Source organism: Dermacentor variabilis, chromosome 1 (assembly GCF_050947875.1).
Source record: "Dermacentor variabilis isolate Ectoservices chromosome 1, ASM5094787v1, whole genome shotgun sequence".
NCBI lineage: Eukaryota > Metazoa > Arthropoda > Arachnida > Ixodida > Ixodidae > Dermacentor > Dermacentor variabilis.
The window spans coordinates 268,196,534-268,215,873 of NC_134568.1; the positions used below are offsets into that span (position 1 = coordinate 268,196,534).

Sequence of the window (19,340 nt, forward strand, 5' to 3'; positions counted from 1 at the left end):
AATTTTTTCGCAAGAAAATCGGCGCACTGGAGTCTTAATGTGGACCAGCTGTACTTCCCTGTTGGTGGACGAGTCCGTCGAGCAGATGTGAACGTCGCACGCACTTCAAGCGTTATGACTACTGTAAGGGAAGGACAATGGTGTAGCCGGAGTCCTTTTTTTATGAGCTAATGTTAGTGGTTGGTGTGGTTGTAATATTTTACCTTTTGCTCGAAGTCAATCCCATGTCGTGATGAGCCTTCTCTTCCCTACCCACCTTCTTTGCAGACACATAGAAGCGTTATTTGGGCGGGCAGCAGGAAAGCAGCCGTGACGGCAGTTTCAAGGTCGAAGCGAATGGGCAACATAAACGGGCATAAGTTCATCTTTATTCTGGTCAGTTTGGTGTCTTTCGAAAAGGAGCGTATACATCTGGTTAGACACATCTTAAGGTCAACAACGTTTGGTATTTAAACAGCGTGGCAGCTACATTTTCTTGTAGCTGAAGCAGTAACTTTGCGTACACGGAAAGGTATACTGAACAGCGAGACACATCAGACAAAAGGAAACATTTCATGGTAAGCACAGATGACATTGAAGTTCGCAAGGAAAACCATCTTTAACAATATGCGCATAACGCGTAGCTCGGCAACAAAACTGCACTTCAGCTTATGCACAAACTCTTCACGGCGATTAAAACAAACTCGTGTGCACATTTTTTCATCTTGGGAGCAAAATGATATGAGAGAATGCCATACACGTGCATTACGTCTAATGAGTGGCCTGACACTTATATCGCGATTTGCTGGCGCCATTCAAGTGCTCCAGGCCTTCGTGAGCGTAACGCCGAGCAAACAGTGTTGGCCGAGAGATTTCACCTAGGTTGTTGCAAATTGTGGCATAGCATTTTGCGCGCGGCAATATTTCTAGCCCGCATTACCTGAAGACATGAAATTTTCACTTACTGGTATTTTTTTTAATTCATTGTATTGTACCTGACAACTTACGTTTTTAACAATGACCTCTGAGCTTTCGATATTTAGACACGTAACCGCATTTCTTCAGTGTAGTATCACCGTATGTGACGCATGCCCGCGCGCAAGAGTTGACAGTAAATTCGAGCTGACGTCGTAGCCCCAATCGAAACTCCCACATCCGCTAAGCTGTTAAAGGATCTTCTGAGTGGTGTGAAAAAAAAATTTTGCATGCATTACGCCATTCTGACTCTCAAATTGCTCACTTAGGCTGTACGACATCAGGTGAGTAGAACTCTATAACATCAGGTGCCACTAATATTGATCATGTATAGAGGTTCTGACATATAATACTGCGATGCATACCCACTGGTCGATCAGAATTCACATGTAAAAGCTAAAAAGCCAGCAAATAAGCAGACGATCAGAAGGATAAAGTTTTTAAGTAGTAGCCGTCAGGGCTATCGTCTGCGCTGCTATCCTGGGTGGACGATCGGAGCAGGACTCACGGAAGACGCGCGCGAATGACGCAGTGCAATGTGCTCAGATCCAGCGACCTGAACCGTGAAGGCGCGCATTTATTTCGAGGCCGCACATCAATTGCATTTTGCGCGCACGGTACTAAACGTAAGAAAGGAAGAAAAGGAAAAAGTGGTTCGCACGTAAAATTGTTTTCGGCGAGCCTGCTGCTCCCAGTTACATTGCTCAAGAGGCGTCTTTCTTTTTCATTGAGAACGCACGGCGCTGACATATACTCTCTTACGAAAACTCGTTCATTCGGTGCTGCAAGGAGCCGGTCGACGTATTACGTTTCCCCCCTCGGGAAGTAGCAGCGAAACACCGAACACTGAAAAAAAAGAAAAAAAAAAGAAAGAAAGCCCGTGCGCTCGAATTGATGAGAATGGGAGGGTGCATGTTTTGGAGATAAGACAATACCTACTGATTATAAGTACAGCGACATGAACTGACTGGAGGACCACGTTACTCGGCGTTATTCGAGGTGTTGTGTGGTAAAGGACGTGCTTACGTTTTCAACTCGGGCAGTAGTAGTGTTACGCAGGGCTTCTTTTTTTTGTATTTTATTTCGGGGGCCCGTCTAATGCTAGCGCCATAATAGGAGCGTGAGGAGGTGGAGCTTGGCTTTGCCAGAACGCGTCACGGGCGTCCTGTGTCTTCGGGGCTTCCCTCTCTCAACCTCGATGCCGCGAGACTCGCTCTCCGTGCGCGCTGCGCGTGATCAGCCGGTTTCGAACTGTCGGCGCGCTCACGCCTTGGGTGCCAAGTTTTCAGGTCGCGCTCCTCACTCCAGCCGCTTTCTGTTCCTTGCCTTAGGAGCGCGTGGCGGCGCCCATGCCGTTCACTGCCGGCGCGCCCCTTCGAGCAGAGTCCTCCGCGAGCTTGTCTGCCGGTGCGCCACGCTTGAGGCAAATAGATGGCTCAGAGGTTCGGGTCGAGTAGTGAAGATGAGAAGGAAAATAGCGGTTGAGAGAGAGAAAGAGATAGAGCTATGGTAGAGTTGGTTGTAAAGTATTATAGATGCAAAGTGGAAACGGGGGCGACTCTGCCGCGGCGGAAGGGGCGTCGCCTATTTGCCATCCTCGTCAGCGGAGTGCTTGGCCAGCGCCAGAAGCACCATGGTCAGCTCCTTCTTGCTGATTTTGCCGTCTTTGTTGAAGTCGCAGCCACGCAGTATGGCCTCCTGGAACTCCTCGAGGTCTTGCGCGTCGTAGTCCTGCGCACCGAGCGAAACACCGCCCCTGAAGTAAGATTTCTTAAAAGAAAAAAAAAAGAGAAAAAGAAACCCAAAGTGTCTGAAAAGCTTGTGGTATTGCAACGACCCCTCTAAGTTAGTCATCGGTGCGCGGTAGAAAACGTTTTCAGTCCGCTATGTTCTTCCTCAAGGGCTCCGGATATTGGTATATGTGATACTGCTACAGTACAATCTACTACATGCATATATACGTATATAGACAACGGCGGCCGAGCTGAAGACGACGACGCGCATTTTCCCTGCATACTCGCCTCCATCACGTCCAGCGTTTGGCCTAGACTATAAATAAACACATGCTGCAAATCGTGTCTCGCCTACTTCCACGAATCATCTGTGGTGCAGGTGTGAGGTTCTATTTTGATCACGGCCGCTCTGCTGCCTTTGCTGCACTGAGCTCACCACGGCGCCATTGGTTAAGACATCTCGCCCCCAACTACCTCCGCAAACAATATAACAGCGAAAAATATTGTAGCAACGGTTGCGCCCATTCTCTGCTGTACTTTGTTCATTTGATCTACTCCAACAATTATTGAAGGTAAACTCAGGGTAATAGCGAGTGGCCACTTACGACCCAAGGTATATACGTGTACCACGTGCGCAACTGCCTGGATTGCTGCGACCAACCGAGTCTGCAAGAACATATCGCGAAGGAAAGTCGGACGAGGGTGGCACCTGTCGAGAAATGATTCTGGGGGCCGTGCCGGATGCAGTTGAAGCTCCTGGCACTGCGGCTCCTGGCCTGTGCCATATGTTTTAAAATGAACTGTATGCAATGAGATGTTGGTGCCTGTTAGACGGCGCCGGCTACTCCTATTCTAATTCATAGACGAGAGCAAACATATGTGTCAGACAAAGAATGGAGAAAAGACTATCGTGACAACATTTCTAGAGTTGACACACACACACAACGAAAACGAGTGTTTCGGAGCAGTTCACAAGCGTTCGATTGCTCGTGTTAACGCACGCACGGCGACCCTCGTTGGCGGAAAACGCAGCGCGCACGAACACGCACCTAATAGTCACATGAACACGATAATGAGAGTGAATACGGGAAACACGTACATATGAAAACGTTGAAAAATGAGTCATTCCGACAAATACAGCGTTCTGATCAAAGTTAGTGTAATAAAATTTAGCAACATTTAGGTATTTCCGGTTGAACGTGTAAGTAAGCAGCTGGATGCTTCCCCGTGCGTACGTGGCTCGTGGCCTTCGGGTGAGCGCGGAGACCCGTTCCGCTATATTTTCCTTTCTTTCTCGTTTAAGTGCTGTTCAAGCTTGTTGAAAATATCTAGTGTATCTAGCCGCTATCGTGGTCGCCTGATTACGTGCGGTTCAGAACCACGATGTTAAAGACATTTGTAATTATTTTCTACTCTCTTTTTTCTCCCGTTTTATTTTATTTCTTCTCTCGCGCTCTCGACTCGACCAGAGACAGTGCAAAGGAGCCGAATAAATAACCTAATGCCGCAGGGTTATCTGATCGAGCTATCTCGGATGCTTGGTTGCTATAATGAGAAGTTCACATCCATTTTTTTCCTTTTCTTTTTCTTTTAGGGAAGTCAGCCGACGCAGGAAATTAGCCTTTCGTTAGCACGGGGACGATTTTGCTTTTGCTTTTGCTGGTTGCCTGTTTTGACTTCTTTCGGTGGTATGTGATGGCCACCCCCCTAATGCACATGTCACTCAGTACCCACTTAATGTACCCATTTAATGCCATTCATGCGGCTCGTCATTCATGCGGGTTGGTGGGGTTGGAACGTCATTGTGACCAGCAGCATGGCTTAATAATCCACTGGCAGTGTTCTATTTGGAGCTATGCATCTGACTGAGGCGGTGGCGTGGAGTTTCGGGCTTCTACACTGAAGGTAATAAGCTCGAATCCTCCTCCAGCACACTACATTTGCAGGCTTGAAGTGGCGCCTGACACCGGCAAAAAAAAAAAAAAAAAACAATGCCGTGAGCCAGTGGGGTGTACTAGTCCAGGTACAAGCAAATTAGGGAGACTCACTAAACTTTAACAAAGGACACCCCCTCACCAGAACGAGAATTGGCCTCCCTCGGGCAGTATTCGGCCACTACCTCCCTCATAACCCCCACAATTAACCCAAGGCCCTCATTTCCCAGCGGCTGCGGAGCACCTGACTGAGGCAGCGGTCAGACCCGCGACGCGGCAGAGGGTGCTAAGAATCTCTGGATCCGGACAGGCCGCCACTGGAAACTGAACCTGGCAACTTTCAACACACAAACTCTCTCGAGTGAAGCTAGCTTAGCAGGACTCTTTGAAGAATTATCAGGCACTGCGAGGGATACTATTGGCCTTACTGAGGTTAGAAGAACCGGGGAGGCTTATAAAGTGCTCAATAACGGCCCCGTCCTCTGCTACAGAGGACTTTCAGATAAGAGATAATACGAAGTAGGACTCCTAATCCATAAAGACACAGCGGGTAACATTGATGAATTCTACAGTATTAATGAGAAGGTAGCAGTAGTCGTTATAAAGCTGAATAGGAGGTATAGAATAAAGGTAGTACACGCCTACGCTACATTCTCCAGTCACGATGATGAAGAAATAGAACAGTTTTATGGAGATGTTGAATTATCGAGAGAAAAGTGCAAACTCAGTATACTCTAGTCATGGGCGACTTAATGCAAAAGTGGGGAAAAAGCAGGCTGGTGAACAAGCAATTGACAACTACGGCATCGATTCTAGGAACACTATAGGAGAGATGGCGGTAGAATTCGTGGAAAGTAAAAGCTCCGAATAATAAATGCCTTCCCCAGGAAGCGTAGCAACAGGAAGTGGACCTGGAAAAGCCATAACTGTGAAACAAGAAATTAAATAGATATACTTTTTGCCGATACCAGCGTAGTGGAGGATTTAGAAGTGTTAGGTAGGGTAAAGTGCAGTGATCATAGGTTAGTGAGGTCTAGGATTTACCTAAATATGAAGAGAGAAAGAGTAAAATTAGTCAAGAAGAAACAGGCCAGCCTAGACACAGTAAGGGTAAATACAGACCAATTCAGGCTGACACTTGCATGCAGATATGCAGCTTTAGAACAGAAAGATGAAGATGACATAGAGGCAATGAATGAAACCGTAACTAGGCTGGCTTCAGAAGCAGCAATCGAAGTGGTAGGTAAGGCACCAAGGCAACCAGTAGGTAAGCTTTCCCAAGTAACAAAGGACCTAATAAAGAAACGACAAAGCATGAAAGTGTCCAGCTCAAGAGATCAGATAGAATTCGCGGAACTGTCAAAACTACCACACCACCAGCCACACTACCTTCATTCGAAGTAGTAATGAACAGTACACAGCGACTCCTTATATATCTAGCGATGAAGTTAGAAGGGGCCTTGCAAGACATGAAATGGGGAAAAGCGTCAGGAAAATATGGAATAATAGTCGATTTAATCAAAGATGGAGGAGATATCATGCTTGAAAAGCTTGCGGCCCTTTATACGCAATACTTCACGACTTCAAGTGTACCAAAGAACTGGAAGAATGCCAACATTATACTAATCTACAAGAAGGGAGACGTATAAGAATTGAAAAATTATAGGCCCATTAGCTTGCTTTCGGTATTGTATAAAAAATTCACCAAGATAATTTCCAATAGAATAAGGGCAAGACTAGACTTTAGTCAACCAAGGGAACAGGCTGGCTTCTGGAAGGGATATTCTACAATGGATGACATCCATGTGATTAATCAGGTAATCAAGAAATCTGCAGAGTACAATCAACCTCTCTATATGGCTTCAATAAATTGTGAAAAGGCAGTTGACTTAGTAGGGATACCAGCAGTCATAGAGGCATTACGTAATCAAGGAGTACAGGAGGCATCCGTGAATATCTTAGTAAATATCTACAAGGATTCCACAGCTGCCTTGGTTCTCCACAAGAAAAGTAGAGAGAGAGAGAGAGAGAGAGGAAAGGGGAAAGGCAGGGAGGTTAACCAGAGAGAAAGATCCGGTTGGCTACCCTACACTGGGGAGTAGAAAGCTACTTATCATGAAAGGGGTCAGGCAAGGAGACACTATCTTTCCAATGCTATTCACTACATTCTTGAAAGAAGTATTCAAGCTATTAAACTCTGAAGGCTTAGGAGTGAGGATCAGCGGCGAATATCTCAGCAGCTTTCAGTTTGCAGATGATATTGTTCTGTTCAGCAACACCGGCGACGAGTTACAACAAATGATTGAGGACCTTGACAGAGAGAGTGTAAAAGTGGGCTTGAATATTAATATCCAGAAGATAGCCTTCAATAGTTCAATAGCCTGGCAAGGGAACAAGAGTTCAGGATTGCCAGTCAGCCTCTAAATTCTGTGAAGGAGTACGTTTATCTAGGTCAATTACTCACAAGGGATCCTGATCATTAGAAGGAAATTTACAGAATGAATAAAAATGGATTGAAGTGCTGTTACGAGCTTGTACAAGTTGGTGCGTGGAAGGGGTTTCGGTGACCTTCAACAGCATCTGCTCGGAGCTCGAACCAGATTGACTATTGGAGAGGCTCCGGTAGGGGAGATGCGAAGATGTAAAAACAAATAACAGAAATTTAATACAACGCTACGGATGAGTGGTGCGCCCCAAGACAAAAAGCGCAGAAACGTTCGGCGTGCGCGCTCCTGCACGCAAGGGCAGAGAAGATGCCCACGTGGCGTCTCGCTGGCCTTCTTATACCATACACCATCCGGGCAACCTCATTCTCTCTAGCTCCCTGCTAGAGGGCTTTGTCAGCACACTGGACAGCCCACACAGAGAAATTCGGAGAGAAACCACTCACTGGCGTAGAGGTGGTGAGTGTAGGTCACGTCGGGTCAACACACTGGTCAACCCACACAAAGGAATTCGCAGAGAAACCACTCCCTGGCGTAGAGGGGTTGAACGTAGGACGAAGGAGAGTAGGATGTGCACTGGCGTATAATCCCGTCGCACACGCCCGACGGACAAGTCTTTTCATGTTAAGAGGAAGCTTTAGCTCGGGCCCAACTCCGACGCGGCCTATTCAAATACATGTAAAACGCAAAAACGTTTTTATGAGATAACCCCTGGACCGATTTTGATGAAATTTGTTGCATTTGAAAGAGAAAGTTAAATTCTAGTGACTGTTGGAAGCGAAATTTCGATTTAGGACTTGAATTTTCTTAAAACGATTTTCAAATATTTGACCGTTTGAAGAAAATATAAGCAGGAAGTTTACAAATTCATAGCTCTGCATCAAGAACTGATATCGCGGTTCTGTAAACGGCATCCATTAGATCATTCAAAGCGGACAAATTCAGTATGTCATTTTACATCTTACGTGAATTTGTTACGTTGGTTACAATGGTTTTACAAAAGTTGTATTTCCCTATGATTAATTTTTTTTAATATTCATATGTAACATATCAATTTTGTCCGCTTTGGATGTACTATTAGATGCAATTCACAGAATTGTATTATCATTTTTAGTGGTTGAGTTACAGAGTTGTAAACTTCATAGTTTCGTTTTTTGAAAATTTACGATTTTTGCCAATTTTTAATAAAAAATTGACGACCTAACTGAAAAATTCGAAACCAACAGTCACTAGATTTTAAGTTTGTCTTTTAAATGCAACGAACCTCGTCAAATGTGATGCAGTGGTTGCCGAGAAAAACGAATTCTCCTTTTACATGTATTTAGATAGGAGCACTCGAGCTAAAGCTTCCTCTTGACGAGAGTGACGATTAGGCACGTCGAGTCCCAGGCGCTTGGCATGCGTTCCATTCATCGCCGGACACAGTGAACCGTAACAGTGCATACGGCAGGCATTTCCAGATCCTGACTGGGCGCTTACTACTATTATTGAAAGAAAGGTGTGCAATCACTGCATTCTACCTGTGTTAACATACGGAGCGGAAAATTGGAGGTTGACAAAGAAGCTCGAGAACAATTTAAGGACCGCGCAAAGAGCTATGGAACGAAAAAAGGTTAGGCGTAACGTTAACAGACAGGAAGAGAGCAATGTGGATCAGAGAGCAAACGGGGATAGCCGATATTCTAGTTGACATTAAGAGAAAGAAATGGAGCTGGGCAGGCCATGTAATGCGTAGGATGGATAAGCGGTGGACCATCAGAGTTACAGAATGGGTGCCAAGCGAAGGGAAACGCAATCGAGGATGGCAGAAAACTAGATATGGGGATGAAAGTAGGAAATTCGCAGGTGCAAGTTGGAATCAGCTGGCGCAAGACACGGGGTAATTGGAGATCGCAGGGAGAGGCCTTCGTCCTGCAGTTGACATGAAATATAGGCTGATGATGATGATGATGCTAGAAACTACTAACGCGCCTGTGTTACAATTCTTTCTGTTACTCGTATTCTTTCGACATCGGACTTATTTTTATGAAAACATAAAAGAACACACAAAGACAGCGGCAGCTTTTACTAGCAAAAAACCCCAAAAGACGAATGTTTGGTAAAGTGCGTAAGTTTACTTGTTTGTGCTGTCGGGATGAACAAAATTATCCGAAAGTAAAAATGAAGTGGCGTGTAGGCTTCAAGTTCCAAAGTTCGCTCCTGTGCTTAAGACTTGTATGCCAGCTGCATAAGGGTCGCAGCGTATCAAGAAACTCGCCATGCACCAGAGTAATCGAGTAATAGGCATAATGTGTAATTGCTTTTTTAACTTGTTGGGTTGTTGTTGGTGTGTCGTCGATGATAATGGGGGTGATATACGAATGAACGCGTCCATGGGGCGAAATCGAGCTTCCTGAAGTGCAAGACGTCTAGCCTATACATTTAACGAACAACAGTATAAGCATTATTAACGATAAAGGAAGATAAAAAAGGTATTTGCACTTGCCTGCACAGTAGTACAGAACGGACGCAATACTTTTTTTTAACCAAACAAATCAGTTGTCGCTGCGAAAACTGTACAGCCGTTACCTTTCACATAAGCTTAAGCAGTTACATAGGATGTCCCAGCTACCGTTGGCCAAGCTGTTATGAGAAAACAAAGGAAGAAACACCGTGCAAAATGTGATTATAATACCTACAGTGTTCGGTCATCGACTTGTGACGAACGAACACCGTAGGTCTTTTATAATTGTATCTTCCACCGCATATTTTTCATTTTTTCTTCTTCTACCAGTTCGGACAAAGTTAGCTGGGACCATGCGGTATAATCTCAATCTGATTACAGCTCCACGAGAGATTTTCAATATTTTTCACTGTAATCTACTCCGTCACCCAGCGAACACCTGGGCGCATGAATCAGAAGACGTACTTTTTTGACGAGTTCCAGGAGGTCCTTAAGAAATCCCTTGAGTTCTTCATTTTCGATCGTGCCATTCTTGTCCTGCGTAAATTTAAAAGTTGCTCTGATGAGAGGCGCTTCGATTGTGACACAAGAGCTGTACCCTGTGACCATTGCAGTACAGTAGCGCGGTAACAACACTATTGAGCGTGCAGCGGCTGTTGACTCTACGCGCGCTAGAGGCGTGGTCTCCACCTGTTCTACTACAGTTCACTGTAAACACTGTCCAATATGTGTGCAGCGTTGCTGCAGTAGTATTCTGTATTGTGGGTATGCTGCACTTACCCGATCATAGAGTGCGAAAACTCGCTCTATGTCCTCCCTTGTTAACTTACTTGCGCCCTGTGGAAAAAGAAAGAGAGAGAGTGTGTCACAGTTTATCGTGGTTACTTTCGTAGGCTGCGCCGTCAAGAAAGTTTCTAAAAAGCCTTTATATATTTAAATGCAGATATCTGAGCTCAGAATCGTTAAACGCAGCTCACGCAACTTGGTGTGGCAATTGAGAAGTTCTTTTTTCTTAATTACAATATGAGCCTCTAGTTCCTGCAGGTGCAGGCATATTGTAAGCGAAGTTTAATAGCCATGCAACTATATAGTTAGGCCACTTACTATGCTGTCAGTTTCAAATGACTATGTACTGTACCTACATTTACATATCTTGGTCAATAATTATTTTCTAAGTCTACGGTGCAATCTTGCGAAAGCTTTGCAGAAGCCGCGTGTGCATCATTCGATGAACTGTGTACCCGCGACGCTTGACGTCGATACACGAGCGGCCATGCTGAATGGAAGAAGAAACACGTGTGCTTAACGCGTGTTCGTGAAGCTGTCTTCCGTGCAATGTAACAGTACAAAATGTACGCATTCACGTGGTGTATGAAGCACGTTCTTAGAAAGCGTTAAAAACACCTTCTTTGAAAAGCGTTTAAGCCAAAACTACATATAGAATCTTCACCGGGAGCCCCCACCCTTTCTTTTTTCTTTATTGAAACGAAAATAAAATAAATAGATTTCGTCAGCTATAATGATGGCGCCTATTCATTTTCACATAATAGTAATAATAAGACGAAAACTATTGTAACATAAGAATAAGCGACACGATTTCGGAAAATCAAGGGCGCAGTTAGCCAAGAAGAGTAAATGAAGTTCGCATATAGTCCTTCATGCTTCTTGCGACCGCACCCAATGTCGGGAGCAAAGCACCGAATAAATGTGCGCTGAGAACGACGAAGAAAACCCTAACTATTGACCCTTTTCACGGCGATCCCGAGGGCGCTGCCATGTTTGATCACGTGGTGACGCGTTGATTGCTTTGCTTGCGTCAGCTGCCTCCGCTGCCTCATCCGTTTACAATGGATGTAGATGACGTCGGTGCGGCTCTGAAAACCTCTGTTTCAGTGGATATCGTAGACAGTGTCTTGGTGGACGACACGCGAAGCTTTGGCTACAACTTCAAAGGACTTGTAAGCACTTTCAGAGCCCATTACGCTTTGTCCAAACGGCCCGAGCAGCGTATACGGTGCTTGCAACAAAAGTGGAGCTAAAAATATATTCCAAGTTATCCTAAGCTTCCGTTTATGAATGGAATCAGTATCAGTGTGTTTAGTTTTTCGTTATTTATTTAGAAAATAATTTTAAGCAGCGGCTGGTCACGTTTCTCACGCAGTAAAGTTCCCCGGGCTGTCACTATTTGATTGTTTATTTTCTGACTGATCGCTCGCGGGTGTGCTCAGTTGCGATATAGATTCGTCCTTTCTGGGCACAAGGCTTGTAACGAAGATGTTCGGTACCTTGTAATAGCTTGTAGCAAATGCATATTATCGCTGTCACTCGCTTACTGTGTGAACCGTTACGAAACGTTCAGCTTCGAACATTCTATAGTGGACTCTCGGTGTAGTCGCCGTCACCTATGCTTCGGCGCATCTATTAAACTATGTTCCCGTTCGCTTATTCTTGATACGTTGGCGATAAAGCGGGCGTGAGTTTACGTGTGAGCTGGGGTGGATGTGCGTAGATAACGTGCGAGAAACTTACTATATGCCAAGAAGCGGCGATATACTCCCTTTGTCACCGTATAACGAGCGGAACTCACTCGTGCAGACGTTCCGGGGTTGAAGCCCTTTCCTTGGAGGTTAGCGCTATAACGCTGGCGGATGAGTGAGTTTTTTTTTATCCTCGAGGGTAGGCGTGCATCGCGAAGAGCCGGCAACACAGGCAGTCCTCATGTAGCAGCGGTCCGTGAACTCGGACACAGATTCATTCCATGCCTTAATATGCCAGTCACAATTTTTGCAGCCAACTATCGCAGACGTCTTCACTCCAGCGCTGCATATTTTGCAGCATGAATGGAGCGCAGTGCGCTTGTGAACACTCAGTTGCATTTCCGACAGCTGATCGCACAGTATCAGGGCAGAAGAGGTAATCGTTTCGTATTCGTGCGCTTTCGCTGAGGCAACGTGCATGCTGCGCGTCGCCGAAAGAGCCATCTCGTTTCTCTAGAGCAAACTGCTTCGCGAAAAGGGTCAATAGTGTAGCCAATGAATCTTATAAAAGAAGTGGGGCCTGCCTGACCGTTGTGAGTGAGTTTCTTTTCTTTATTGCTCAGATGAAAAAAAGAATGCTATACATGCTGCACATTTCTTTAGCGCTGCTGCTCGAAATTGAGACGGAGGCAAACGTGCTCTGCAGCGCACCTGCTGCGTCGGTTTGCCTGCTGGCGCGATGCCATTTGTGACGAGGCAGCGGCACTTTGGCATTGCGCCACGCAGCCTCTCGCAGTGAATTACGGCCCGATGTCTGCTGAAGAGAGCTACTACGGCGCTCGATTGAACCAAGGCACAGCGCACGCTAAACGGCGTAATTGAAATCTGCGACCGTAAACCCAGCAGCTAAAACTTTCACGAACCGAGTTAGCGACTTCAGAAGTCTTCCGGCTGCAACAGCTTTGGAGCTCACGATGCTAATTTTTTCCTCGCATTTGGCTGTAGAGACGCAGATGCGTGTACTCTGGTCGCGGACCGGGCTTAGCTGCCTCGTAAAAAGTGTGCCCTGGACTCGCGTCGCGCGAGACGTCACTCGTACACAGCTTTTCGAAGCGTGAGCGCGGCGCATGCAGAGCGTGCGGTCTCTACAGCGGTGGTGCAATCAGGATAGCGGCTACTGACACTCCACTGTGCCTGGCGAAGCAGCCGTGTGCTGGGTTGCGCCACTCGTCCGCTGCGGGCCTCTGTAGCGGGAGGACCTTTTAAACAATTAACAGTGCGCTTGAATACAAAACGCGTCTCCACAGACCGTCCTTTGCACGTAACCATGGTAGACCTATTTAAATTTTTCATCTTTGAGGTACCGCGCCGTTCGCACACTTGTCGGGTGAATAGAGAGCGTTAAATCAAAGCACACTGCTTAGAAGCGCTGTAAATGTAGCCTCGTGAGAGCTCTTTTAGAGCATTCCTAAGCGCTACTGTTCGCCCACCGTAAAGCGCCATTAAAGGGACAGGGAAAACACTAAGTCAGGTCAGACTGGCAGATTACTTCTTGTCAAAGTGACGTCTCCTTTTATTCAGCTGGAAAAGCTGTATTGTTAGCGTTGAAAATGAAGTCTATACTGATGTTTCAAAATTTATTGCTCTTACCACCGCGGCGTCGACGACACCATATCATGTGACATCGCAAGTGTTTGAGTACTTTCGCGGATATAGAGTTTTTGCGAGAACGAAACAGCGTAGAAAATATGCTAAGTTGATTTTTCGTTCCGTTTTTCGACGATTAACTACGAAACTTCGGCCATACTTAGCAAGAAAATGTCACGTCACGGTGAGCCGCTTCGCACAATCGAAGGTGAAAGAAATTAAAAAAAACAAATGTTACTATTATTCCAATGTACCTACATGTCTTGAATAAATAAATCAATGAATAAAGAAAGAAAGAAAGAAAAAATTAAAAACTCGCCCTGCCTTTTGGCAGGGTAAGTTTCTCATGCGTCCTATACTTTGTATTTGGCAATAGTAATTTTCTTGCCTGAGGCGGCGACGCCGTGATATCACTTATCCGCTATACTAGGTACTTTCAACTGCACTCTCTTTGGCGCTGTCCAGTGCAAATAGCAGCCGTAGGCTGAGTTATCACATTTATTTTGGGTACTATTAGTTGCACGAAATTGTGAGCATTTCGGAAAGTATGAATAATAAAAGCAGCTATACACAGACTTCACAAGCTTGCTCGTTGTCTCTGCCCTTCCCCCCCCCCCCCTTTCTTTTTATGTCCTTATTTGGGGAGGGGGGAGGTTCTGCTTTTGACAGTCTTTGTTTGCTTGGTGTTTCTCTAGCCGCACGAGAAAAATGAAATTGCCAGCCAGTTTTTTTATTATTATATTTATTCGGGCTCGCAATTGTGGAGATGAAAGTAGTGACTTGTAACTTTTTGAGTTACGATGTACGAAGAAGTTTTGCGTCAAAGGACGGAACAGCACACGTACAACACATATAACGGTGCATAAGTGCTCTTTGCGTACAGAAAGTGCATAATCCCGCCGCGCATAAATCATTGCTGGCGAGAGGGATTTAAAGTTTGAATAGGTACCGAAGTGAAGGAAGAGACCACATTAAGGTGCGACACCGTCTAATGTGCAGCGTGCCGTATGTGTCTTTGTTTCCAAACGCCTGCCGTAACGAAGTCAGGTGACAATTTACAGACGTGCGTTCGTAGCAATCTGTCGTTCTAGTATTACAAGTCCACGCAGTCACACCCATGTTGAAAACAGCTTGATGGGCTAAGTTTGCCGACATGCTCGTCAACCTTGTCGGTCTCAGAGTCAGTGGGTGGATCCTTGCACAGCCTGTGTGGTCAGCAGTGAAACGCGTTGCATGCCTAGTCTTTACAGCGAAGCGTGTGCGCCATTACCAGATCAGTTGGTATAATGATGACCACGTAGGATATAAACACTTAATCGGATAAGGATGCTCGGTGAGCTCAGGCAACTTTATCTGCCTCATTTTTCTTTGAGCAACGGTTAAGGAAAAAAAAATACTAGGATGCTGCCGAGGTGTATGTAATACTCCTGACCGTAACTTTTTCGTTTTCCCGCTCATTGTGCATTGTGTAACCCTCACTTTCATCTGAAGGTTGCGAGGGTATGCAATGCCGATAGATAGCTCTGCTTCAGTGCGCCCGTGCCATCGCAGTGAACAACCAACAACGTAGACCAAAATGGTACTGCCATCTCAAAGTAATAACACATATGTCATGCTTGTGCGAGGTGCGAGAACAGGCCTGCCTTTCTTGCTTCCGATCCTGTCATATGGAGCAAAACATGGAGCAAGACTGGTGAAAAATGCAAGTAATGTCCTCGTATCCTATGTCTTCTTTGCTATACGCTTCGCGCACATAGCACGCGAACAAAGCCGGTGCTTTTTCTTTATTATATGGGTTTGGTTTAAAGCTGCTCGTTCTTCTTTTTGCCAACTAGATAACATAAGTTCGCGAACTGTTGTATTCGATACTTTATTGTATCGAGTCATCAGGTCACGATATTCTGTTGTATTTTGTTTTCTCAAGGTTCGTCTACGACAAATAAACAACGTGAACACTAGGTGAATCCAAGATGGGTGCATGATGCATGTCTCCAGGCGACCCGTAAGACCTGTCTTCATACGTCAGTTATATGAGCCAAAGCGAACAGAGGAAAAGGAAGTTCATTTTATTTGTCATTCATGGAAGCCGCTTCAGCCACGTGGAATGAATGCAGTCTCTGACGCGCCGGATGGCTGAACACACGCACGCAGTGCAACAAATCAACAGCTTTGCTGGGCGGGCGCAACACCTAGATAGCGCAAGGCCTGCACGCTTTGAACCATCACGTCACGTGCGTGGACCACATTCAAAGCGGTACGCCGGGAATCTGGGGCCCTATAACGTAAAACTATTCCAATATGTTTCTATTCCAATCTCCTGACGTCAAATTTGCGTAACCACCGACGCAAGCACCGGGCGGACACCCGCAGGGTTGTCTGAACAGACCAATCAAACGCTCTCCTCGTTCATAGGAGGTCACTTTTGTTTGCTTGAAGAACGAATAACATTGCCTACACTGAGCGGCTTGTCGTATCTAATTGGCTCACAAGAGGCGAGGAGAACGCTCTAGTGGAGAGGGATTCACTGGGGCAGAGCCAGTGCACTGAAAATCGATAACCGGATAAAGAGGGTGGTGCCGGCGTCTGCGATTGGTCGGCTTTCCCTTACTTAGCTTGTGGTGGCTGGTCGACAATCACGCCGGCATACAACGGAAGCTTAAAAATGACGCTAAAACGGATCCCCAGCAAGGAAGAGTTGGCAGAATGCGGTCGTAAACGTTCCGAAAGTGCTCGAAAACGTTACGCGGCTACTCAAAATGTTTCATTATACGCAAATAAACCCATGCTATCCGGTAGGTGCGAGTAGCCTGTACTTGGGCGATTTGCGGCAGCCATCTTTTATTCCTTTCGGAACGGGGCAACCTGCGGTTATTCAGAAGAAAATTCAGTGTTGTTCGGCATATTAATGCATCTTTATCGCGTACACGTCACTTTGACGCGGTGAGTTTGTGCGGTTTTGTGACGTCGCGTGACAGGCAGTTGAAGTGGGTGGAGCCCGAAAACTTCTTACCAATAGCCGAGGGCTAGTGCCGAAAAGGCGTCAAATCAGAAATAACTGTTGTTTCTTTTTTCTGTCAAATCACACGTAATCAGTGTGTACACATCATATTAAATGGGGAGGTATCGCAGTTTTCGTGACGTCGCGTGACAGACAGGGGAAGTGGGCGTGGTCGAAAAAAGTTTTTGACCAATCGTGGAGGGCTGATAGCAGAATTGGAATAGAAAAGTTTGGAATAGTTTTACGTTATAGCTCCCTTGTACTCAGTTTTTTTAAAAGCTTTAGATGCTACAACGTAAGGCTATTTCAAACCGTTTCTATTCTGTTTTTGCCGTTACAGCCCTCCACGATTAGTAAAATTTCGGACCACGCCCACGTCACCTGTCTATCACGCGATGTAAAGAAAACTGCGAAAGAATCCGATAGGACGTGTACGCAATGATTATGCGTGGTTAGGCCGAACAAAAGAGACATAAAAGTTGTTTCCGATTCTACGCCTTTTTCGCCAACAGTCCTCCGTTTTCGGTGGAAATGTTCCGTGCTGCATCCACTTAGCGGGTTTGTCATATGACGTCACAAAACCGCAAACACTTACCATGTCAAAGTGACATGTACGCACTAAAGATGCATTAATATAGTCGGAGACTGCACTTTTTAGAAAGGAATACAGGATGGATGCACGTCGATCGCCCTGGTACTGGCTACGCGGAGCTGCCTGCGAGAATGGATATCTTTGCGTATATTAAGCAAACTTTTCGCGACAGATAACGTTTTCGAGCCCTGTCGAAGCGTATGCGCCATGGATCTGCCAACTTTTCTTCGCTGAGGAACCGTTTTAGTGACATGTTTAGCTCCCTGTTGCACGACGCCGTGATTTTTGACCAGCCAACGCAAGTTAAGCAAGGGGAAGCGGACCAATCGCTTACGCTGGCACCGTCCTGCTCATCCGGTTGCCTACTTTCACTGCGCTAGCTCTGCCACACCGAAACTCTCTCCACTTCTGCGAGCTCGTCGCCTACCGTCAGCCAATTAGATAAGGATAATCTGTCAATGTAGGCAATGTTATTCGCTTTGAAAGCAAACAAAAATCACCTCATATGAACGAGAAGAGCGTTTGATAGGTCTGTTTAAACAACGCTGCTACCCGCCTTGGTTGCTCAGTGGCTATGGTGTTGGGTTGCTGAACCCAAGGTCGTGGGATCGAATCCCGGCCACGGCGGCCGCATTTCGATGGGGGCCAAAACACCCGTGTACTTAGATTTAGGTGCACGTTAAAGAACCCCAGGTGGTCAAAATTACTGGAGTCCCTCACTACGGCGTGCCTCATAATCAGAAAGTGGTTTTGGCACGTGAAACCCCTTAATTCAACTTTTTTTAACAACGCTGTTGGCCAACGCCCGATGCTTGCGTCTGTGGTTACGCAAATTTGACGGCAGGAGATAGAATAGAATAGTTTTACGTTGTGCGGCTCTTGGTTTGCAACGGGTGTGCCAGCTTAAATAAGTGGCGTTATGTAAAGTGACTTGCATGCGGGCGCAGAAGCTGTTGGCTAGCGCCTAAGTATTGGATAATGTCCTGCTAGCTGCGCAAATCAAGGGTTCGCATTCACCAAGTTTCTCGTTCGTGGGTGTGCTTTTCCATCAGTCGTCGGCATCGCTAATGATATGTGGCCAGCATTAGGGCTAGAATTTTCCCTTACGAACTATTCTAGCGTAAGAGCTTTTTGTGAATACGGGCGTAGAAGCGTAACGAGTTCGAACGAGTCGCTGCTTCGGTTGCCGAACTTGGCGCTGAGAGTCCAAAGTTTAGCACGACTTCGCAGCACTTTTGCGTCTGCGCGTTGGTTTATTATGGCAGCAAAGAAGAGGTCAACTCTTTGCAGCCAGTCCCCTTTCAGAGGTAGCTGATATGGTGTTGTTTTAGAAAAAGGTTGTTGAACGTATCGCTGTCATCGAACTTCTATTCGTATTTCAAATAAATGCACATACCCAAGAGTGTGCGGCACTGTGGCTTTTTATTAAGTGCTGGTAGCTTCGACGCGATAATTCCAACTATTCAACTGCTTGTAATTGGCGTATCTCCTTATTCGGTAATACGACAAAGACTGCTATATAATGGGCGCCAGAAGGGCAAAATCGAAACATCACCCGCGTAAGATGATGCTTCGATCTGCATTATACAGATAGCTATATACGGCGCGCGCAGCGAAAGGCGAGTGTTTGCGTTTGCTTTTGTTGTTTGCGTGCCTCGGTGCTCTGAGAGGACGCGCAATGCTTTGGTCGCACGTAACGGGCACTTTCGCAACAGGAAGTTTGCACAGCTAAGCTGTGCCCGATAAGGCCACGGTACAGGCGGCGCCAGCCTCACCGAGTGGATGGACACTGCGCGTGGTCGCGACTGCGAGAAGCAGCTTCTGCTGGCAAGCGAAATGGCCGGCGCGAGAGCAGCCGCGCTCTACTCTACGGCAGGCGGCGGTGAGGCACGCGGTGCTGTCGGGCAGCTGCAGCACGTACAGAGGAGACATTCGGCAGTCCACTATTGTGGTGGGGCTACGGAGATCACACTCATAGCAGGCATGCCCACGGCACTCCCGTGGTGGTACGTACCGCTGTCGCATCAGTTAGCTGTGCAGGGCAACAAATGTATAGGGCGGGTCACAAAGCGTGGCAGAGGAGATCGAACGCCCTGCCGGGCAAGAAAAACAAAAGAA

At 46.3% G+C, this 19,340-nt stretch overlaps 1 protein-coding gene across 3 annotated transcripts in view; it reads right to left on the bottom strand.

Annotated features, from left to right (window-relative positions):
• Positions 1-346: 346 nt before the first annotated feature.
• The window catches only part of Cbp53E (Calbindin 53E), a 266,973-nt gene continuing 247,979 nt past the window's right edge, over positions 347-19,340 (bottom strand). For 2 of the 3 annotated variants that reach the window (XM_075675463.1, XM_075675471.1), the window contains exons 9-12: positions 19,237-19,254; positions 10,289-10,345; positions 9,974-10,045; positions 347-2,685 (exon numbers count right to left, since the gene is read on the bottom strand). In XM_075675463.1, the coding sequence (XP_075531578.1) occupies positions 2,539-2,685; positions 9,974-10,045; positions 10,289-10,345; positions 19,237-19,254 (294 nt within the window). In that variant the 3' untranslated portion in view covers positions 347-2,538. The remainder of the gene's footprint in view (positions 2,686-9,973; positions 10,046-10,288; positions 10,346-19,236; positions 19,255-19,340) is intronic. The other variant, XM_075675479.1, reaches the window with a different exon arrangement.